Source organism: Notolepis coatsorum, assembly GCF_963971535.1.
Source record: "Notolepis coatsorum genome assembly, chromosome: 18".
Taxonomy (NCBI): domain Eukaryota; kingdom Metazoa; phylum Chordata; class Actinopteri; order Aulopiformes; family Paralepididae; genus Notolepis; species Notolepis coatsorum.
The window spans coordinates 24,335,064-24,359,289 of record NC_140182.1 but is presented as its reverse complement, the minus strand read 5'-3'; the positions used below and the strand labels follow the sequence as shown (position 1 = coordinate 24,359,289).

General features: G+C 45.9%; 1 protein-coding gene across 1 annotated transcript in view; it reads left to right on the top strand.

The window, feature by feature from the left end:
* LOC311245277 (SH3 and multiple ankyrin repeat domains protein 2-like) overlaps positions 1-22,009 on the top strand; it is a gene marked incomplete at both ends in the record, with an annotated part of 187,162 nt that extends 165,153 nt beyond the window's left edge. Inside the window, 2 exon segments of the mRNA XM_084335113.1 lie at positions 16,182-16,203; positions 21,503-22,009. Coding sequence (XP_084191239.1) covers positions 16,182-16,203; positions 21,503-22,009 — 529 coding nt within the window.
* Positions 22,010-24,226: the final 2,217 nt, after the last annotated feature.

The window sequence follows — 24,226 nt, the reverse complement described above, 5'->3', positions numbered from 1 at the left end:
ATAAACAATTAGATAGCAGCAAAGTGGACACGGTAAGGCAAATCACAGTTTTTCACATTAGGATCTAACATCCCAATAGGCCTCTTTGTTTACGGTTTGATTCAGTTTTAAAATAGACAGTAATAACAAGAGTAAAATAGTGCAATAAATAGTTAGTCAAATAGAATAGACAGTATAATGATGCAGTAGTGCAGTGCAATAAAATAGTTAAAATAGCCCTAATTTACAATACAATAATTAGATTGTCTATATGGTATTTAAATGGTACATACATTTCTCATCAAGCCTTATACCAAGATATTTGTATTCTGTAGCTCTTTCGATGTCAGCCCCATTCACAGTCGATATATGTGAGTCATTGTAAACAGCCTCTGTTTGCATTATGGTATAAGCTCAAGGCCAATATGTGCATCTTGCAGAGCTTTACATGAGAACTGCAGTTTCTCAGTGGCTACTTGTACAGAGTCAGCAATACAATAGACATATAATAGACAACAGTGTAATCTACATAAAGATGAAGTTGACATCCACTCAATGATGAGATTAATATACATGGTAAATAAAACGGGACCCGGGATTGATCTCTGCGGGACACCTTCTGTAATGGCCAAGGATTCTGACTGGGCTTTCCAGGTTTTTACACTGAAGTCTCTCAGACAAATAACTCTGAAACCAACCACAAGCATCAAAACCAGTGCTGTGGGGTCCATTTAAAATAAGAGAATGGTCAACTGTATCAAATGCTTTTAACATATCTACGAATAGTGCAGCACACTGTTTTAATTTAACTAGGACGGATACTATATCATTTCACAACTAAAGTAGAGGCTGAGATGGTGCTATGATTTGCTCTGAACCCAGATTTTTGTGGACTTAATACGGAGTGATTTGAGAGAAAGGCTTTGTGTTATTTAACAATGATTCCAGGATCATTGCAGGTCAGCTACCTTGAAGAATGAATCAATATGTCAAGGAATAGATGTCAATACCTTGTCCTCAAAGGAATTGTAAAACAAGTGTCTGTGTGTGTGTGTGTGTGTGTGTGTGTGTGTGTGTGTGTGTGTGTGTGTGTGTGTGTGTGTGTGTGTGTGTGTGTGTGTGTGTGTGTGTGTGTGTGTGTGTGTGTGTGTGTGTGTGTGTGTGTGTGTGTGTGTGTGTGTGTGTGTGTGTGTGTGTGTGTGTGTGTGTGTGTGTGTGTAAATCTATTGGTCTTTTTACAGGGCAGCTACCTTGTGAAGAGAATCCATAATTATCGTATTCCTTTGATCTCTTGCAAACACACACACAACCATGCATGCATCTTGTTATTTGTCTTTCCATCTCGCAAACACACCTCTCTCTACTGCATTGTTACTCTGTTGGTAGTGTTGATACTACATTGGTACTGTGTTGGTACTACATTGGTACTGTGTTGGTACTACATTGGTACTGTGTTTTGATTGATTGATTGATTGATTGATTGATTGATTGAAAATTGTATTAACAGATTGCAGAATGGGTACAATACAGTACAGCTCAATACACACAATTGTTAAGGGGATGCAGACCAGAGAAAGACTTGCGTCTTGTTTACATCAGGGTCCCCCATTTTCAATTCATCATAACATAATGACATACATGACATACAGATAGACAGTAGTGCTACATCTATACATTTATGACATACCAGATTTACAAATACAGTACTGTTTGTGATACAAAAAGAGAGGGGGGGTAACTGTACATTGGATTATCGACGAAACCTTACATGGTCCCAAGAAGAGGGTCTCATGTATTATTGGGTTAGGAGTCGGACATTTACTGTACATTGGAGGGGGTTGGGTTAGGACATTTACAGGGGCCAGTTTCGAATTGCAGTCTCCCATAGGTGCTCCTTGAGAGTGGTTTTAAAAGTGGGTATAGTGATTCACATTCCTTTACTGCTGTGGGTAGGGCGTTCCACATTGATGTGTGGAGCTCCCTCTGGTGTTGTGGTTGTGGTATTCACTGACCTTTGGGAAGTATTTTGACATGTACATGTGTACCTTAGTGGTGTAGTGTATCTTGTAGACCAGGCCCATTGCAAGTTGCTGTACTCTGTCGTCTACTCTAAGCCATCCTAGGTTGTCTAAGTGGGTAGGGGTGAGGTGGGTTCTAGGAGTAAGGTCAAGCAGTAGTCTGACCAGTTTGTTTTGTGATGTTTGTAATTTTGTTTTTAGCGCCTTTGAGGTGCTTTGGTACCATGAGGTGCAAGCATAGTCGTAGTACCCTTGCATGAGTGCTCCTGCCAGAGTCTTCAGGGTATTCTTGTTTACCAGAGAGGAGATCTGGGCCCTATTCCCCGTACCTGGTTCAACTAAGTCGATCAAGAGTCCCATTATCCAGATTCAGTTAACCCGATGTTTGAAGCCGGGATTTTCCTGTTCCTCGAAGGTGGATTCAGTCTCGTTAACTCGAACCAGACTTGAGACCCAGGATAAGTGCGCACGGCCGCTTCAGTTGAAAAGCCAGCACGTATCGATAGCAGAGATCCTGATCTTCTAACGGCATTGATTGATTAATTGATTTAAAACTTTATTAACAGATTGCAGTATGGCTCAATTAGCATCGCCGACAAGTTAAATGCGTTATCTATAGGCTAATTTTAAGTCCCTCATTACCTCAATCAATCAGATTATATTTCTTTAAACTTGCCTGCTGGCAGTAGGTTTATGGATTGTATAATCAAATGAGATCTTGCTAGCGAAAATAATTAGTTAAACTGTTAGAGAATAAGGATACGGCTCTCTTACCCATTGATTGATGTATGGTGGATCTTTTACTTATCTCCACTGTGGTGTAACGGTTTCTGCTTTTGACTTTCACGCAGACGGCCCGGGTTCGAATCCTAGTCTTTCCCTTCTTTTTGCAATGTAGGAATAATTCAATTTGGTGCACGTTGAGAGCTATATAAAGAATGACATCCTCAATGCATGTAGATTTATAATATTTTAACTTAAAACTAGGCTACTTTTGCGTATAATCATTAATATTATATTCCAAAAAATTATATTGGAAACGCGGGGTTTCGAACACCGGTCGCCAGGATTGAGCACTACCGCTGCGCCACTGTGCCAGACGGGATAGATTCATTGTCTATCCATTAATGAACGAGAGACCCGTGTTTAGAATATTTTTCTTACCAAAAAATGAAGTTTTATCTCTTTATTCTCAAATGCATTAATGTGACGTCAACGGCTCATTCAATTTCTCAAATCCGTCAAACAGCGCATCTCATCAGACATTTTAATCCCAGTTACAATATCACACAAAAACCACAATCCCCGCATAGACACTTCAATTTTATGCTTGAATGAAACACAATCCGGCGCTCCGTTAAGCAAATCTACAGCGGAGAATATATGAAACTAATCAGAGCCAAACGGCCGATAGGTTTCATTTCATTAAAAATATCCCTGCGGGATTCACATTTGCAATGCACCGTTTGTAACTGAGGGGTACAATTCCCTGACTGTATTACTAGATATGATACTTACTACCACTACCTTTGTACTTAATATTCGGCCACCCAGTACACGGCATAAATATATTATCATAAACACTCTCACGTAGATGAAACGGATCCAACACAAATGTACGAAGTCGAAACAGGTCTTTATTTCTACACAGCGATGGTGTGTAGAACAAGCACTTAATCACTTAATTACATTTATGAATTGAAATAGTATGCACTTTTATGGCAAAGAGTATTCGTCGGTATATCAATAGAGAATGTCCAATCTCTGAAGGCGCAGGTGGTAAATATACGACCTGGAATAGTTAAGGAATAACAGCAATGATACTTTAATGATTATATACTAGATACACTAGAGGGGGTTAATCCGGTCGCTTGTAAGCCGACAGGAGTAGGAGGGGGGGGGGGGGGGTAGAATCCGGCTGCCTCGTCCGGCCAAGGGTATCCCAGGTGAACCCACTGTAGTGCCGTTCAATGCGCCGGCGATCCTTGGACCACAGATGAAAGCAGGTGGACTCTTTGTGGGCCGGCTCTCTCCGGTCCACGGGGGAGAGACGTGAAGCGACCTCGTCTTGCAGAGCGTCTCCTCACCTTGCGTCCTCTCCAGGGGGGGGGGTTCCAACACACGGCAGTGTCGGGGGTCTTTATCCATGGAATAATCAAAGTATACAAAGCATAATCCGTGCCTGGGAAGGCGGGCTGTCGTCGGTAGAATAATCCGGTATACAGGTCCACTCGCTCGTCGGCTCTGGGGCTCCTCGGGTGCAGCTTCACATGGGGTCAACCACCCTGGGTAAGCAGCCAGTTCTCTGCCCGAAACGATGGGGTACTGACTACGGTAGTATTCTCACCGCACGAAGCACTATATATTAACAGACTATTATTAGCTTAATAGACTACGTCCAACTCGACGATATAGTGCCAAATATGACTATTCAAATATTAATATACACGATGTCTCAATACCGATGGTAGGCGAACTTGGCCTTACTCCCACACGTGGCGTCGCGGGGAGGCTTTACGTCTGTGACTCTATTGGAGGGTAAGAAACTGGACTGAAAAGAAAGTCCTACTTTAGTAGCGCAGTATATATACGCACTATGAACAAATAGTCCCATTAGTGGTGCGGTAGCCAGATTCCTACGCGGAACTAGGACTTGTTCGTACATGTGGAGCGGTACGTTTGAACTGGGTCTGAGGGGTATGGCAGCCTGGCACCAAGGTCTCGACCAATAGTAGAATGGAGACTATTATGGGATGTTCAGTAGGCTAGAATGGATATTCAATGCATATTGTACAAGGAATATACAAGGGATATCAGGGAATATTAGAGAATATACAAATACAATTAAATATATATATATAAATAAATATATATATTCGGTTTAATCTGGCCCTTCACAACAGCCACCCCCTGAATAGGTCCCAGACCTAATCAGTTAAACAGAGACAGATTAATCGCGTTGTCTATTTACACATAAGGGTTTGCTGTAGGGGTCAGTCAACTTCACAAAGTCATAGGGTTGTAGGGTCATGGTCATCATCGATTGTGTCTGGGAGTCGAGGCAGTTCTATGAGCCTCGCCACGGGACGGGTGTAAGTGCGACCCTGGACGAGCACTTCAGCTGCTCGGACCTTGCCGTCGGCACCGGTGATCACTTTGCTTACGCGGCCGGCCGGCCACATAGCTCTGGGCAGTGATTGATCAATAATCATGACGACTGTTCCTTCTGTCAAATTGTCTCTCTCCTTTACCCACTTCTGGCGGGTCTGTAGAGACGGTAGGTAGTGCAGTAGGAAACTGTTCCAAAACTTGTCGGCTAATACTTGGCTGTACCTCCACATTCGTCGGCCGTTCGCTTCTTCAGGCCGGTACATTGTCTGTGGTAATGCAGGATCTAGCCGCCCCATCAGGAGTGTGTTGGGGGTAACTGGGTCGATATCCGCCACATCACTGGAGACATATCCGAGGGGCTTCGAGTTAAGTACTCCCTCAATCTCCGTGAGGACTGTCAGTAGGACTTCTTCCGCCACAGTCTGGGCCCCAAGTACTGCGTACAGGGCTGTCTTTATGGAGCGCACTTCTCGTTCCCAAGTGCCACCGAAGTGGGGTGCGTTTGGGGGGTTGAATTGGAAATCAACCTGTGCTGGAGCGAGGTGGGTCTTAAGTTCTGGGCCCATAGCTTGGAAGCTCTCTCTCAGCTCTCTTTCGCCGCCTTTGAAGTTTGTCCCATGATCGGACAATAGGGTAGACGGTCTTCCTTTCCGTGATGTGAATCTTCGGAAGGCCATAAGGAATGAGTCTGTGCTCATGGTCGGGAGAAGCTCGATGTGTATCGCTCTGGTGGTCATGCATTTGAATACAATACCCCACCGCTTCTCGGTTCCTCTTCCTTTCTTTATGTGCAGCGGGCCAAAGCAGTCCATACCCGTTGAGTGGAATGGCTTGTCACCGATTCGGAGGCGACATGGAGGAAGGTCAGCCATCCTTGGTATGCTGGGCTGCGCGCGCCACTTGCGGCAGTCTAGACATGTTCGCTGGAAGCGTCGTACCGCCTCTCTTCCTTGTAGGATCCAGTAACGACGTCTGATTTCCGCGAAGACTCTTTCTGCTCCTGCGTGATGTACATCCTCATCGTATTTCTCTATAATCAGCTCTGTGACCTTGTGTCGGCTGTTCAACACGATCGGGTATTTAATGTCATTCGGTAGATTGGGGGCTCTGCGTAGGCGAATGGGACGGGCTTTCCTCCCTGTAGACAGGCCAATTCATCGGGGAACGAGTCTCTCTGGGCTCGCTGCAGTAGAAGCAATTCTGCTTCCTCGTAGTTAGCTGCTGACATATCAGCGGGGGACTTGCACTCCGGGTGGTACCGCAGGAATGTTCTTTGTTGTGCACTCTCTATGGACGTGCAATCGTCTATGTTAGGGTCGGTGGAGGCTACGGTGCTCAATCCACAGAACACAGACTTCTTATTTTCCACCTCCTCTGGACTTGCTTCCCTCGGGATAGGCATGGGCCACTGTCCTTCCGGGAGTCTTAGGAATGCGGGGCCGTCACTGTAGACATTGCGACGGGTGAGGTCATCCAGGGGCATCCCCCGGGTGATGACGTCAGCTGGGTTCTGTTTTGTATCAACGTAGCGCCACTCTGTTTCTCCGGTTAACTCTTCGGTTAAGTCTTGAATCTCGGTGACTCTGACTCCCACGAAGACTTTGTACTTGCATGAGTCCGATTTGATCCAGGCGAGTACCGTCGTGGAATCTGACCACAGGATTGTTCTAGACACCGGTATGGTGAGCTCACGTTGGATGAGCGTGGCTAGGTGCGCTCCGGCTAGGGCTGCGCAGAGCTCTAGACGTGGGATAGATTGTTGCTTGCGTGGGGCTATTCTCGAGCGGGCGAGGACAAATGCTGTGTAGATCTCTCCCCCCTGGTCTTGGGCCCGCAAGTAGGCTACTGATCCGTATGCGACCTCTGAGGCGTCACTGAAGACGTGTAAGTCCATTTTACATGTCTCTGGCCTCACCGTGGGTGGGAAGTAGCTTCGGCGCATATTAACGCCTGGGAGTGAGTGGAGCTCCATCTCCCACTCTCTCCAGGTGGATGCAAGTTGTGCGGGAATGGGGTCGTCCCAGCCCTGGTCCTTGTCCCACAATGCTCGTACAATCATTTTTGCCCTGGTGGTGTACGGTAGAATACATCCTAGCGGGTCATATTGTCGGGCGAGTGTTGTGTACACACTCCGTCTGGTGGTCGGCGCCGCCGCCGGCCTTCCCTGCTCCGTAGTCAGGGGCTTGTGTCTGTAGTGAAGCGAATCTGTTTTGAATCGCCACTTTTGAATCGCCACACCAATCCCAGGGTCATCTCCTGGGCTTCTCCCGGGATTGTAGCCATCCAGGTCTCGCTGCTGGCTGCCTTGTCCTCGGAGGAGAGGCTGCGCAGTACTTGCGGATCGCTGCTGGCCCACTGCCTGAGATCAAAGCCGCCTTTGATCAATGAGGCGCGGAGTTTAATCAGGAGAGCCTCGGCTTCTTCCTGGGTTGAAAGGCTTTGTAGACAGTTGTCTACGTAGAAGCTGTTCTTTACGCTGTGTCGGACCTCTTCGTCCGCTGCTGGGTCCTCTGCTACATGTTTCTGTAGTGCAAATGTCGCACAGCAGGGGCTGCACGTCGTTCCGAAGGGGAGGACTTCCCATTGGTAGATGGCTGGGTGCTCATCTCCTGGCTTCTCTCTCCATAGGAACCGTAACAGGGGCTTGTCCGCCTCTACTAATCTCACCTGCAGGAACATTCCTTTAATGTCCCCGCTGATGGCCACCTTTTCCTGGCGGAAGCGGAGTAGAACGCCGAGTAGGGAGGGGCCGAGTGTGGGACCGGGCAGTAACTCTTTATTTAGATTTTGGGATCCGATCTGGTAGCTGCAGTTAAATACTATGCGGTCTTTACCGTTGTGATGGACCTTGTGGTGGGGCACGTACCACGATTCAGTGGTCTGGTCAGCCTCTTTAATGTCCATCTTTGTGACGTGTCCCGCTGTGATGAGCTTCTCAATCTCAGCGCGGTATACACTCTCTTGGGCGGGGTTCTTGGCTAAGCGCCGCTCCGTGTTCAGCAGGTACCGTTCTGTGGCGTCTGTCTTGGCGTGGAAAGTAGGCATTCCTTCTCGCCGCAGGAGTGGCGTGGCGTATCTCAACACGCCGTTGACCGGAACTCTCTTGGTCCCTGTCTCGAGGAGGTGAATTGCGTAAATGTCATCTTTAGAGCGAATGTCTTTCTTTCCGTTCTTAAAGGGCATTTGTTCCAAGGTCCATAGCCGCTCTACGTGTTGCAGGAGTGCGGTTTCTCCCTCTGTGACTCGGGAGTGGAGACATCTAGTGGCTGTACTTCGGTTGAGAGATTTGGCGAGCGGGCCTTGGAGAGTCCATCCCAAACGGGTCTCGACTGCTGCAGGACAGCCTCGGGGTCCGGTATGGACCCGGTCTATCGGGACAATGAGGTCTGCATGGTCGGAGCCTATCAACAGGGTCGGCATAGCATTGTCTATGAGCGGGATCGGTAACTTGCGCAGATGTGCATATTTCTCCATCAGCTTGGCGACGGGGTATGTGTACCGCGACAGCCCTATTTCTTGGCTGGTGAAAGCGTCTGTAATCTGGTACCGTCGCTCAGGCTGGCCGCTTGCTGCGATAGAGAATGAGACATTCTCGCCCTTTATCGTCTTCAAATGTACCGTCCTCTTCCGTGCCGAGTTCTCTCTCGGTAGCGTTGTATTCCTCCCGGGACTCATCGGGGACTACTTCTTCAGTACTGGCGGGGTGTGAAGTCATGTCTGGTTCCCACTGGTCCCCACTGTGAACTTGGTCAGTTACATTAGAGCCCGTAGGGGCCTCTATGGTCGGGGTAGTCTGGGCGTTGGGGTTAGACATACTTTTACTTTCTAGTTTTACCGCGTTTACTGTTAGTAGAAGACTAGGTTGTTGACTGACAGCGTAAGCCTCTAAGTACTGAGGGAGCCGTCGTTCGCGCTGCGGGCGTTGGTTAGGAGGATCGTTTCGTGGAGTGTTCATCATAGGCCATTTCAATATTAATAACACTATATTAATATTACACTGATTACCATCCGGCTCGAAGGACCAATTGTAACTGAGGGGTACAATTCCCTGACTGTATTACTAGATATGATACTTACTACCACTACCTTTGTACTTAATATTCGGCCACCCAGTACACGGCATAAATATATTATCATAAACACTCTCACGTAGATGAAACGGATCCAACACAAATGTACGAAGTCGAAACAGGTCTTTATTTCTACACAGCGATGGTGTGTAGAACAAGCACTTAATCACTTAATTACATTTATGAATTGAAATAGTATGCACTTTTATGGCAAAGAGTATTCGTCGGTATATCAATAGAGAATGTCCAATCTCTGAAGGCGCAGGTGGTAAATATACGACCTGGAATAGTTAAGGAATAACAGCAATGATACTTTAATGATTATATACTAGATACACTAGAGGGGGTTAATCCGGTCGCTTGTAAGCCGACAGGAGTAGGAGGGGGGGGGGGTAGAATCCGGCTGCCTCGTCCGGCCAAGGGTATCCCAGGTGAACCCACTGTAGTGCCGTTCAATGCGCCGGCGATCCTTGGACCACAGATGAAAGCAGGTGGACTCTTTGTGGGCCGGCTCTCTCCGGTCCACGGGGGAGAGACGTGAAGCGACCTCGTCTTGCAGAGCGTCTCCTCACCTTGCGTCCTCTCCAGGGGGGGGGGTTCCAACACACGGCAGTGTGGGGGGTCTTTATCCATGGAATAATCAAAGTATACAAAGCATAATCCGTGCCTGGGAAGGCGGGCTGTCGTCGGTAGAATAATCCGGTATACAGGTCCACTCGCTCGTCGGCTCTGGGGCTCCTCGGGTGCAGCTTCACATGGGGTCAACCACCCTGGGTAAGCAGCCAGTTCTCTGCCCGAAACGATGGGGTACTGACTACGGTAGTATTCTCACCGCACGAAGCACTATATATTAACAGACTATTATTAGCTTAATAGACTACGTCCAACTCGACGATATAGTGCCAAATATGACTATTCAAATATTAATATACACGATGTCTCAATACCGATGGTAGGCGAACTTGGCCTTACTCCCACACGTGGCGTCGCGGGGAGGCTTTACGTCTGTGACTCTATTGGAGGGTAAGAAACTGGACTGAAAAGAAAGTCCTACTTTAGTAGCGCAGTATATATACGCACTATGAACAAATAGTCCCATTAGTGGTGCGGTAGCCAGACTCCTACGCGGAACTAGGACTTGTTCGTACATGTGGAGCGGTACGTTTGAACTGGGTCTGAGGGGTATGGCAGCCTGGCACCAAGGTCTCGACCAATAGTAGAATGGAGACTATTATGGGATGTTCAGTAGGCTAGAATGGATATTCAATGCATATTGTACAAGGAATATACAAGGGATATCAGGGAATATTAGAGAATATACAAATACAATTAAATATATATAAATAAATATATATATTCGGTTTAATCTGGCCCTTCACAACACCGTTATTAAAATAACCACATGCAGCGTGTATCGCGACTCCGAGCGCCGTATATGACGTGCATTATTTTATTTAGGACAAAGTAAATCTATAGGCTCAATATGATTTATTATCAGCATTTAGTTCTATTATTATACATTTCAAAAGCCCCCTCTAGGAAAACGAAGCACAGAAACGTAATTCAGAATGGTATAATGCAGATCCTAGACTGTGAGAATCATTACAGGAAGCGAGCTGTCATTTCTTTGCGGGGGCGTGGCCATGGTTCATCCGGCTAACTGAAGTTAACCCTGCTCCCGACCAGGCTCAAACTTTTTGATCTGTTGTCATGGTGATTTAGACAATCGAGCTTCGGGGAATGGGAAGGTCCGGCTTAAGTCAGGCTTGACCGAAAGTTATCCGGCTAACTCAGTTATCCAGGTACGGGGAACGGGGCCCTGGTACAAGAATCTAGTTCGTTGGTTGACTTTTTTTATTACATTGGATGCCATTTTGTCACAGGAAATATTTGCCTCTAGGATGGAACCTAGGTAGGGATGTCCGATATTATCGGCCTACCGATATCGGCATTAAAACGTGATATCGGAAAATATCGGTATCGGTTTACATTTTTTTTCTTCTTTTTTTTTTAAACATTTCTATAACCTTTATTTACCCAGGCAAGCAAGTAAGAACAAATTCTGATTTTATTTATTGTCAAAAGTATGCATAATGTTGTGTTAATTCCACAACAAGAGATATGTAATGTTAATTACCTGAAATTATTCCATTTTTGGGGGGGGGGAAATCCTGCATATATCGGTATCGGTTGATATCGGTTGATATCGGTATCGGAAATTAAGAGTTGGACAATATCGGTATATCGGTATCGGTAATAAAGCCAATATCGAGCATCCCTAAACCTAGGTATGTAACTTCATCTTTCCTTGTGACAATATTGTCACCCACTGTAACTGAGAAGCCGTCGGCCTTGCTGAGTTTGTTATTTGAACCGAAGAGAATGGACTCTGTTTTACCCAGGTGTAATGATAGTTTGTTATCAGCGAGCCAGGTGCAGATTTTTCCGAGTTCCAAGCTGAGGGTTTTTTCAACCTGAGGCTGTAACTTGTTCTTTTCAGAGACCAGCAGGGCTGAGTCGTCCGCGAACAGGAACAAGTTGCAAGTTGTTGGTACTACATTTGTACTGTGTTGATACTACATTGGTACTGTGTTGATACTACATTGGTACTGTGTTGTTAGTCTGTTGTTACTCTGTTGTTACTGTGTTGTTACTCTGTTGTTACTGTGTTGTTACTGTGTTGTTACTCTGTTGTTACTCTGTTGTTACTCTGCTGTTACTGTGTTGTTACTCTGTTGTTACTGTGTTGTTACTCTGTTGTTACTCTGTTGTTACTGTGTTGTTACTGTGTTGTTACTGTGTTGCTACTCTGTTGTTACTGTGTTGTTACTGTGTTGTTACTCTGTTGTTACTGTGTTGTTACGGTGTTGTTACTGTGTTGTTACTCTGTTGTTACTGTGTTGTTACTCTGTTGTTACTGTGTTGTTACTCTGTTGTTACTGTGTTGTTACTCTGTTGTTACAGTGTTGTTACTCTGTTGTTACTGTGTTGTTACTGTGTTGTTACTCTGGTGTTACTCTGTTGTTACTGTGTTGTTACTCTGTTGTTACTCTGGTGTTACTCTGTTGTTACTGTGTTGTTACTGTGTTGTTACTCTGGTGTTACTCTGTTGTTACTCTGGTGTTACTCTGGTGTTACTGTGGTGTTACTCTGTTGTTACTCTGTTGGTACTGTGTTGGTACTGTGTTGTTACTCTGTTGTTACTGTGTTGTTACTCTATTGTTACTCTGTTGTTACTGTGTTGTTAAGGCCTCTGCATGCTACAGCAAATTCAAAGCAACTTCGACACAACATCGACAAAGCAACGGTGTTGCAGACACTCTACCTTTATGCTTCTGCAAAATCAACGCGCAGCCTATGTAACATTGTACCCCGTATGTAGCTAGGTTCCCTAGATAGATGACGCTTCCCTTCTCAACCAACCCATTGATAAAAGCAGAAAAATAAGTATAATTTTTACTTCCGGGCGGGGGGTTTCAAAATAAAAGAGCGAGTCTAAAAGCACCGTAAATACGTTTATTTTTTACAATATCTAACGTTACACGAACCTAAACTAATCTAAAGTTAGTTTAGGTTCGTGTTAACTTTGGATAATGTACAAAATAAACGTATTTCCGGTGATTTTAGACGTCGCTCTTTTATTTTGAAAACCCCCGACCGGAAGTGTTATAGTGTCTGTTGCTAGCAGCTTGACTTTCTGTGCTTTTCGAGCTAACGTTACCGTAACATCATTAGTTTCCAATGGAGAGGACCTCGGCTCACATGCAGCTCAAACTACCTATTGGAATAAATTACTTGATTGATGTTTAACTTGTCCCTGTGTGTGTCCAGTCATTTCGACTAGCAAACGTTGTATTTAACGTTACCTCAGGACGGATACCATTGTATTTACTTGGTTAGCGAATGTAGCTAATGTGGATAGCATTTTGAATAGACCCAATGCTAGCTGGCTGGCTACATCTTTATTTACTAAATTATGGAGGCTTTTTAATCGTCAAGGTAAGAGGATTTGTCATGATCAACTGAAGGCGTATGCTATGGAACAATGTGTGCTTGGGTTTTCAGAAAAAGGCGAGCTATGTGACGCTGATTATTTAGCGTCAACGCTGGCTTCAACAATGGAGGATATTATTCTCTGCGGGACTAATATTATTCTATGACAGCCCCGCCCCCATTCGCTAACCAACCAATCACTGCTACGCAATATCAACGCAACGGTTGTTCAGATTAGATTCTGGGGACATGTACGCAACGTCCAAGCAACACAGTCTACAAGACCCTCTAAAACAACCGCGCTGAAATCGCGCCGATGTTGTGTTGCAGTTGCTTTGAAGTTGCTGTAGCATGTAGAGGCCTTTACTCTGTTGTTACTGTGCTGTTACTCTGTTGGTACTGTGTTGTTACTATGCTGTTACTCTGTTGTTACTGTGTTGTTACTGTGTTGTTACTCTGTTGTTACTCTGTTGTTACTCTGTTGTTACTCTGTTGTTACTCTGCTGTTACTCTGTTGTTACTGTGTTGTTACTCTGTTGTTACTCTGTTGTTACTCTGTTGTTACTCTGCTGTTACTCTGCTGTTACTCTGTTGTTACTCTGCTGTTACTGTGTTAGTACTGTGTTGTTACTCTGTTGTTACTGTGTTGTTACTGTGGTGTTACTGTGTTGTTACTCTGTTGTTACTCTGTTGTTACTCTGTTGTTACTCTGTTGTTACTGTGTTGTTACTGTGTTGTTACTGTGTTGCTACTCTGTTGTTACTGTGTTGTTACTCTGTTGTTACTCTGTTGTTACTCTGTTGTTACTCTGTTGTTACTGTGTTGTTACTCTGTTGTTACGGTGTTGTTACTGTGTTGTTACTGTGTTGTTACTCTGTTGTTACTCTGTTGTTACTGTGTTGTTACTGTGTTGTTACTGTGTTGTTACTCTGTTGTTACTCTGTTGTTACTCTGTTGTTACTCTGTTGTTACAGTGTTGTTACTCTGTTGTTACTCTGTTGTTACTCTGTTGTTACTCTGGTGTTACTCTGTTGTTACTGTGTTGTTACTCTGTTGTTACTGTGTTGTTACTCTGTTGTTACTGTGTTGTTACTCTATTGTTACTGTGTTGTTACTCTGTTGTTACTCTGTTGTTACTCTGTTGTTACTGTGTTGTTACTGTGTTGTTACTGTGTTGCTACTCTGTTGTTACTGTGTTGTTACTGTGTTGTTACTGTGTTGTTACTCTGTTGTTACTCTGTTGTTACTCTGTTGTTACTCTGTTGTTACTGTGTTGTTACTGTGTTGTTACTGTGTTGTTACTCTGTTGTTACTGTGTTGTTACTGTGTTGTTACTCTGTTGTTACTCTGTTGTTACTCTGTTGTTACTCTGTTGTTACAGTGTTGTTACTCTGTTGTTACTCTGTTGTTACTCTGGTGTTACTCTGTTGTTACTGTGTTGTTACTCTGTTGTTACTGTGTTGTTACTCTGTTGTTACTGTGTTGTTACTCTATTGTTACTGTGTTGTTACTCTGTTGTTACTCTGTTGTTACTGTGTTGTTACTCTGTTGTTACTCTGTTGTTACTGTGTTGTTACTGTGTTGTTACTCTGTTGTTACTCTGTTGTTACTCTGCTGTTACTCTGCTGTTACTCTGCTGTTACTCTGTTGTTACTCTGCTGTTACTGTGTTAGTACTGTGTTGTTACTGTGTTGTTACTGTGGTGTTACTGTGGTGTTACTGTGTTGTTACTCTGTTGTTACTGTGTTGTTACTCTGTTGTTACTGTGGTGTTACTCTGTTGTTACTGTGTTGTTACTGTGTTGTTACTGTGTTGTTACTGTGTTGTTACTGTGTTGTTACTGTGTTGTTACTGTGTTGTTACTCTGTTGTTACTCTGTTGTTACTGTGTTGTTACTCTGTTGTTACTGTGTTGTTACTCTGTTGTTACTGTGTTGTTACTGTGTTGTTACTCTGTTGTTACTGTGTTAGTACTGTGTTGTTACTCTGTTGTTACTGTGTTAGTACTGTGTTGTTACTCTGTTGTTACTGTGTTGTTACTGTGTTGTTACTGTGTTAGTACTGTGTTGTTACTCTGTTGTTACTCTGTTGTTACTCTGTTGTTACTCTGTTGTTACTCTGTTGTTACTCTGTTGTTACTGTGTTAGTACTGTGTTGTTACTCTGTTGTTACTCTGTTGTTACTCTGTTGTTACTGTGTTAGTACTGTGTTGTTACTCTGTTGTTACTGTGTTAGTACTGTGTTGTTACTCTGTTGTTACTGCGGTCTGAAGAAGGGGATGTTGTTTGTGTTGTGTTCTGTGTTTGTAAGACATCGGTACAGGAGCCGTGTTGCAGCCGTGTTGGAGCACTGTGGGCTTTAGAGTGGTTGTCAAAGTGTTTGTCTCACACTTTAACAGTTATGTCAGAGAGGAGAGGGAAGGGGGGAGGAGGAGAGGAGGTAAGAGAAGAGAGGAGAGGGAGGGAGGAGAGAGAAGATGAGATGGGGTGATGAGGAGAGGAGAGGGGTGATGAGGAGAGGAGAAAAGGAGAGAGGAGAGGGGTGATGAGGAGAGGAGAAAAGGAGAGAGGAGAGGGGTGATGAGGAGAGGAGAAAAGGAGAGAGGAGAGGGGTGATGAGAAAAGGAGAGAAGGTGGAAGAGAAGATAGGAGATAGAATATAGAGAATGACAGAACGGCAGGCAGGAAGGGGGAGATTAGGAGAGGTGTGGAAGAGATGAGAGGAGAGCAGAGGAAGAGTGAGCTGTTCTCTCCGGAGAGAAGACAGGTAATTGCAAAGAGATGGAGAGAGAGATGGAGAGAAAGATGGAGAGAGAGAGATGGAGAGTACAGATGTGTACGAGGACATAATGAAAGAATGTGTAGAAGACAGATAGAGGGACATGAGGACAGAGGAAGCTACCTGGGTTCCCGTTAGCCGGTAAATGCCGGCCATTGGCCGTCTAGAATTTCAGTTGGCGGGCAAATATAAATCTTGCCGGTCATCGTGTTAAAACATCTCTCTATTCACAGGAAGTCCTTCGTACCAACAGCCGTCAGTCTGTACAACGCCTCACTAGCCTCACTGAGCACAGAGTAAATCCCTGTATATCTTCCTGTACATTTACTTTTTACTATTGGTATACCTGCCTGGACATTTACATTTTAATCTTACATTTTACTGTGCATTTGACTGTATATTACGGTATATTTTCGGATTGTATATTTCTGAATTTTAGAATGTATATCTCTGACTGTGTCTTATTCCTATTCTTATTTGTGACATTGTGAGCGATCTGTGGTGCTGAATTGCCCTCAGGATAAATAAAGTACTTCTATTCTATTCTATTCTATTCTATTCTATTCTATTCTATTCTATTCTATTCTATTATATTATATTATATTCTATTCTATTCTATTCTATTCTATTGCATTGACTGTGGCAAGTGAATGTGCATTAGTGTGTGGCAGCCGTGTCTTATGTATAGCAGACTAACTGTCCTGACGAGAGCAGCTGTGTCTTACTGAATGTATAGCAGACTAACTGTCCTGATGAGAGCAGCTGTGTCTTACTGAATGTATAGTAGACTAACTGTCCTGACGAGAGAGCAGCTGTGTCTTACTGAATGTATAGCAGACTAACTGTCCTGACGAGAGCAGCTGTGTCTTACTGAATGTATAGCAGACTAACTGTCCTGACGAGAGCAGCTGTGTCTTACTGAATGTATAGCAGACTAACTGTCCTGACGAGAGAGCAGCTGTGTCTTACTGAATGTATAGCAGACTAACTGTCCTGACGAGAGAGCAGCTGTGTCTTACTGAATGTATAGCAGACTAACTGTCCTGACGAGAGCAGCTGTGTCTTACTGAATGTATAGCAGACTAACTGTCCTGACGAGAGAGCAGCTGTGTCTTACTGAATGTATAGCAGACTAACTGTCCTGACGAGAGCATCTGTGTCTTGCTGAATGTATAGCAGACTAACTGTCCTGACGAGAGAGCAGCTGTGTCTTACTGAATGTATAGCAGACTAACTGTCCTGACGAGAGCATCTGTGTCTTACTGAATGTATAGCAGACTAACTGTCCTGACGAGAGAGCAGCTGTGTCTTACTGAATGTATAGCAGACTAACTGTCCTGACGAGAGAGCAGCTGTGTCTTACTGAATGTATAGCAGACTAACTGTCCTGACGAGAGAGCAGCTGTGTCTTACTGAATGTATAGTAGACTAACTGTCCTGACGAGAGCAGCTGTGTCTTACTGAATGTATAGTAGACTAACTGTCCTGACGAGAGAGCAGCTGTGTCTTACTGAATGTATAGTAGACTAACTGTCCTGACGAGAGAGCAGCTGTGTCTTACTGAATGTATAGTAGACTAACTGTCCTGACGAGAGCAGCTGTGTCTTACTGAATGTATAGCAGACTAACTGTCCTGACGAGAGAGCAGCTGTGTCTTACTGAATGTATAGCAGACTAACTGTCCTGACGAGAGAGCAGCTGTGTCTTACTCAATGTATAGCAGACTAACTGTCCTGACGAGAGAGCAGCTGTGTCTTACTGAATGTATAGCAGACTAACTGTCCTGTCCTGACGAGAGCAGCTGTGTCTTACTCAGTGGCGAATCCTTATGGAAGCCAACGGAAGCCAGGCCTCCCTATTAAAATATGAATTAATATCAAATATGAAATATGAAGAAAAAAAAATATATATATATATATAATTTTTTTTAATATAGTTTACATTCTTCTTCATCTGTGCATCTGTGTTATAATTTATTTTTATTTTTTTAAATGTCTCCCTCTTCTCCTTCTCACTCCCTCTAACACACTGTCAGACTCACTATGCTCACTGCAGCTAGAGGAGAGGCAGGGGGTAGGTCTCTTTCTCCAGCCTCAACCATGTGATTCATGTATGTAGAGTCCAAAACCGATCCTAGCCAATCAGATTCGAGCTGACTGCCACACCCTAAAAGTTTAAAACGGGGCTGTGAGAAGAATCCTGAGTGTGGCCTCCCCTCTGCACACCTCCCCTCTGCACTCTGAACATTGTATTAACCCGTGACTGCTCCCACGGGCCGAATATTGCCCCGATCCTCGCGAGATTAAATTAATTAAATCCATGGGTACCTCTCGGCGTGCCGAAGCTTTTCCTAAATCACTTCCATCATCGAAAACGAGGGGAAAAGGTCGGCTTGCGACCCTGAAAATGTCACGTGATTTTAAAAACGCTGTATTAAGTGAGCCTATTATGGGATCCACGCGAGCTTTCTATCGTGGAAACATCTGCGCCTCCCGCAACTTTTACTCATTCACATGTAGCCCTGAAAATGCTTAGAAAAGGAAAGCCGCAAGCGTGGAATAAACTCGCCGAAACGGAAAAGTGTCCCACGAGCGCGCCGTGATTCCGATCCGCATGAAGATATTCACGGCCATAGAGGAGACCGTGGGACACCTTTTTGCAACCGAATATGTGTCTCGAATTTGCTCCCACGCGGCGCGCAAAATCGTGCAAGGAAAAATCGGACCAAAAATGAACCAATGCTCCAGCAGTATTAATGACCCTGATGTAAACAAGACAAACGTCTTTCTCTGGTCTGCATCCCCTTATACAATTGTGTGTATTGAGCCGTACTGTATTGTACCCATTCTGCAATCTGTTAAATAAATAAAAAGAAAGTTTGACTGGCCGCCGAGCCATACTGTAGTGTACATGGTGACTGCATGACAAAAAAAAAAAAAAAAAAAAAAAAATTAATAATTTTTTTTTTAATAATTTTTTTTTGGCCTCCCCTGTTATTTTACCCACGCGACGCCACTGGTCTTACTGAATGTATAGTAGACTACCTGTCCTGTCCTGACGAGAGAGAAGCTGTGTCTTACTGAATGTATAGTAGACTACCTGTCCTGTCCTGACGAGAGCAGCTGTGTCTTACTGAATGTATAGTAGACTACCTGTCCTGTCCTGACGAGAGCAGCTGTGTCTTACTGAATGTATAGTAGACTACCTGTCCTGTCCTGACGAGAGCAGCTGTGTCTTACTGAATGTATAGTAGACTACCTGTCCTGTCCTGACGAGAGAGGGCGAGAGCATGTTCTGGCAGTGACATCACCTTCTGGCGACGTGTGAGACACACATTCGCAAGTTGGACAACAATCACAAAACACAGCAGTGCATTTATATAGTTCTATGGTTGCGGTAGACCAGTGTAAACTGACGTGCCTTTACGAAATTCCCCCACTGCTAACGTTAACAATGAAGAGGGACATGTGGGGGGGGGGGGTGGGGGGCGTAATATATATCAGTGAGGCAACAAGTATTAAGTACACAGGACGAGCTACACTACTATTTACTGTATGTTAACATTAGGTAACTATCACGGTTGTGTATTGGAACCCACAATGCAGACAAGGAGTGATGGTAGACAGAACTGGTGAAAACCCAATATGGGTGCGTTTAATAGAATGGTCAGTATCCAGGCAGGGGTCGGTACACAGGGGTGGTAATCATAATACACCGGAGCAGGAGAATCAGACAGACGGGATTAGAGCAGGAGCAGGTGTCGTCAACCAGGCGTGAGTCAGAGCAGTTCCTTGTGAGCCAGGCCAGTGTCTCCAGGTCTTAGCCGGGTAGGTCAGTGTCTCCAGGACTTCACCGTGCAGGCTAGGAGAGAGGATGAGAATACAGTTAGACAAGGTCACAGAATGAGAGATCCAGGGCGAACAACTAGAAGCAACAAAATTACGAACACGAGCAATATAACTTGACTAACTGGTAACTAGGGCTGACCTTGGAATTTTTTTTTGGAATTCGAAGCTTCGGGGTCGAGATTCGATTTTAATGCAAAGCTTAAATTTAAAAAAAAAATGTTGTGGGACTTGTACAGCACTTTGTTCAACTTTGTCATATTATGGCTGGGGTGTGATGTGTCATGACTCATCAGAACTGATCAGATATGGCTGGGGTGTGATGTGTCATGACTCATCAGAACTGTAGCAGATATGGCTGGGGTGTGATGTGTCATGACTCATCAGAACTGTAGCAGATATGGCTGGGGTGTGATGTGTCATGACTCATCAGAACTGATCAGATATGGCTGGTGTGTGATGTGTCATGACTCATCAGAACTGTAGCAGATATGGCTGGTGTGTGATGAGTCATGACTCATCAGAACTGTAGCAGATATGGCTGGTGTGTGATGAGTCATGACTCATCAGAACTGTAGCAGATATGGCTGGTGTGTGATGAGTCATGACTCATCAGAACTGTAGCAGATATGGCTGGTGTGTGATGTGTCATCAGCACTGAGCAGATATGGCTGGTGTGTGATGTGTGATCAGAACTGTAGCAGATATGGCTGTGCAGACAGATGGAAGGACAGAATGACAGAAACACAGGAGCAATATCTCCCTCCAGCGCTTTGCGCCACACGGGCGTAAGGAGAGGATGAGAAAGAGGGAGGGAGTGATCTTGTAACAGATGGAGAGGAGCGGAGGAGGGGAAGAGGAGAGTGGTTGGATGGAGAGAGAAAAGGAAAGATCAGTGAGTCTCTGAGGGTCTCGGTTTTTTCTCAGAGGTAAATTCCTCTCCATGAAATCAATTAAGATAAGATCAGATATTCCTTCATTGAACCCTGTGGGCACAGCAGCATGGGGCAGGGGAGGTACAGGTATGGGCAGGGTAATGGAAGAAAGACATAGATATAGGCAAATAAATGTAATCTGACAAGGTGCAGATGACGGTTTGTAGCCTATCGGTCATAATACATGGCATTGTATTGATTGATTGTATTGATATAAGCTTTGTCTTTTAATTGACCAGCCATGGCAATAGCTAAATAAAAACAGGCTCCATTTGTTTTGGCTACTGTAGGTAACTATATGTATGCAAGCGATACCGGAGTCTCATGGCAAGCACAGAGAGACTCAGAAGAAGCTTCTATCCTCAGGCCATCAGAATGCTAAATGACAATAACACTATGTAACAACCATCAAAATGTATGTTTCTTTATTAGTTGTCATACAAAAATACAGAATACTTTTATATGAAATGCTTTTTTCTGTTTTGCTCCTGAGCGTGTGCTAGATAAAAATAGAAGTATAAAATAGAAAGTCAAAAGTACGTAAACAAGTGTAAACAAAAGTGTTCACTCTTATCTTACCTTGTTCTTTCTATGTGTGTGCGTGTGTGTGCATGTGTGTGCATGTGTGTGTGTGTGTGTGTGTGTGTGTGTGTGTGTGTGTGTGTGTGTGTGTGTGTGTGTGTGTCTCTCTCTCTCTCCAGGCAGGCGCCACAACACAGAAACACAGTCACGTTCGCTTCCCCGAACGCGTCCCTCTCGTTGTCATGCCGACAGACCACCGTCATCGCCGATGGCGCCATCAACCAGAGCAGTCCCCGGCCCTCCTCCCCCGTCGTCCTGTCGTCGCCTCCTGACTCCGGCCTGGGCCCTCCCCCGTCCTGCTCCTCGTCCTCCTCCTCCATCTCCTCCTCTCTCCCCGTCCTCTCCACCGCCTCCCCGTGCCCCACCGTCACCGACATGTTCGGCCTGCCCACCCCGCCCCTCAGCCTGGGCACGGGACGCTCGCGCTCCCCCTCTCCCCTGCTCACCACCACGCTCCTGCCCTCCTCCTCCTCCAGGCCCTTCGCCTCCAGGCCCCTGCAGCTGTGGACCAAGCTGGACGTGGCGGACTGGCTGGAGAGCCTGAACCTGGCGGAGCACCGGCATGCCTTCCTGGACAACGACATCGAGGGCAGCCACCTGCCGGCGCTGCAGAAGGACGACCTCATCGACCTGGGCGTGACCCGCGTGGGCCACCGTATGAACATAGAGAGGGCCCTGAAGACACTCGTCGACAGATAGGGGGAGGGGAGGGGAGAGGAGGGGGCCACTGTATGAACATAGAGAGGGCCCTGAAGACACTCGTCGACAGATAGAGGGAGGGGAGGGGAGGGGAGAGGAGGGGGCCACCGTATGAACATAGAGAGGGCCCTGAAGACACTCGTCGACAGATAGAGGGAGGGGAGAGGAGGGGGCCACCGTATGAACATAGAGAGGGCCCTGAAGACACTCGTCGACAGATAGGGGGAGGGGAGAGGAGGGGGCCACCGTATGAACATAGAGAGGGCCCTGAAGACACTCGTCGACAGATAGGGGGAGGGGAGGGGGCCACTGTATGAACATAGAGAGGGCCCTGAAGACACTCGTCGACAGATAGGGGGAGGGGAGGGGAGGGGGCCACTGTATGAACATAGAGAGGGCCCTGAAGACACTCGTCGACAGATAGAGGGAGGGGAGGGTAGGGGAGAGGAGAGGAGGGGGTCTTAGAGTACTGAGGAAGAGGAGGAGGAGAGAGACAGAAGAGAAGGGGGTCTTAGAGTACTGAGGAAGAGGAAGATGAGGAGGAGGGGGTCTTAGAGTACTGAGGGGGAGGAGGAGGAGGAGGAGGGGGTCTTAGAGTACTGAGGGGGAGGAAGAGGAGGAGGAGGGGGTATTAGGGTACTGAGGGGGAGGAGGAGGAGAGAGACAGAAGAGAAGGGGGTCTTAGAGTACTGAGGGGGAGGAGGAGGAGGGGGTATTAGGGTACTGAGGAAGAGGAGGAGGAGAGAGACAGAAGAGAAGGGGGTCTTAGAAGTACTGAGGGGGAGGAGGAGGAGAGAGACAGAAGAGAAGGGGGTCTTAGAAGTACTGAGGGGGAGGAGGAGGAGAGAGACAGAAGAGAAGGGGGTCTTAGAGTACTGAGGAAGAGGAGGAGGAGGGGGTCTTAGAGTACTGAGGGGGAGGAGGAGGAGGAGGAGGAGGGGGTCTTAGAGTACTGAGGGGGAGGAAGAGGAGGAGGAGGGGGTATTAGGGTACTGAGGGGGAGGAGGAGGAGAGAGACAGAAGAGAAGGGGGTCTTAGAGTACTGAGGAAGAGGAGGAGGAGAGAGACAGAAGAGAAGGGGGTCTTAGAGTACTGAGGAAGAGGAGGAGGAGGAGGGGGTCTTAGAGTACTGAGGGGGAGGAGGAGGGGGTCTTAGAGTACTGAGGGGGAGGGGGAAAGAGACAGAAGAGAAGGGGGTCTTAGAGTACTGAGGGGGAGGGGGAGAGAGACAGAAGAGAAGGGGGTCTTAGAGTAATGAGGAGGAGCAGAGGAGAGAGTTGAGCAGATTTAGAGAGGATAGCGATGGACAGATTGGAGAGGAAATACAAGGGAGGAGAGAGAGAAAAGATGAACATGAATAAAGCTAGTGATGGAGAGATAGGAGAGAGAGAGAAGATGAACATGAATAAAGCTAGTGATGGAGAGATAGGAGAGAGAGAGAAGATGAACATGAATAAAGCTAGTGATGGAGAGATAGAGAGAGAGAAAAGATGAACATGAATAAAGCTAGTGATGGAGAGATAGGAGAGAGAGAGAAGATGAACATGAATAAAGCTAGTGATGGAGAGATAGGAGAGAGGAGGAGAGAGAGAAGAGAGAATTGGAGGAGAGGAGGAGAGGAAGAGAGGAGAGGAAAAGAGGAAGAGAGAAAAGAGAAGAGAGTGGGGGGAGAAGAGAGAGGAAGAGAGGAGAGGAGGAGAAACGAGAGGAGAAGAAGAGAGAGGAAGAGAGAAAAGAGAGGAGAGTGGGGGGAGAAGAGAGGAGAGGAGGAGAAAAGAGAGGAGAAGAAGAGAGGACGAGAGGAGAGGAGGAGAAAAGAGGGGGGAGAAGGAGGGCAGATCTATCTATTTCTTCACCGTTGTCACCGGAACGTTTGAACTTTCACCTCTGGATTATTACCCCACCTCCGTCACACTGGCAACACCTTGTTTCTTAAAGTTGAACTCTTTGAGTGAGCGAGTGAGTGAGTGAGCGAGCGAGTGAGTGAGTGAGTGAGTGAGTGAGTGAGTGAGTGAGTGAGTGAGTGAGTGAGTGAGTGAGTGAGTGAGTGAGTGAGTGAGTGAGTGAGTGAGTGAGTGAGTGAGTGAGTGAGTGAGTGAGCGAGCGAGCGAGCGAGTGTGTGTGTGTGTGTGTGTGTGTGTGTGTGTGTGTGTGTGTGTGTGTGTGTGTGTTGAGACAACGTGGTGAAGACTGATCTCACAACTTGAAGGAGCTCAG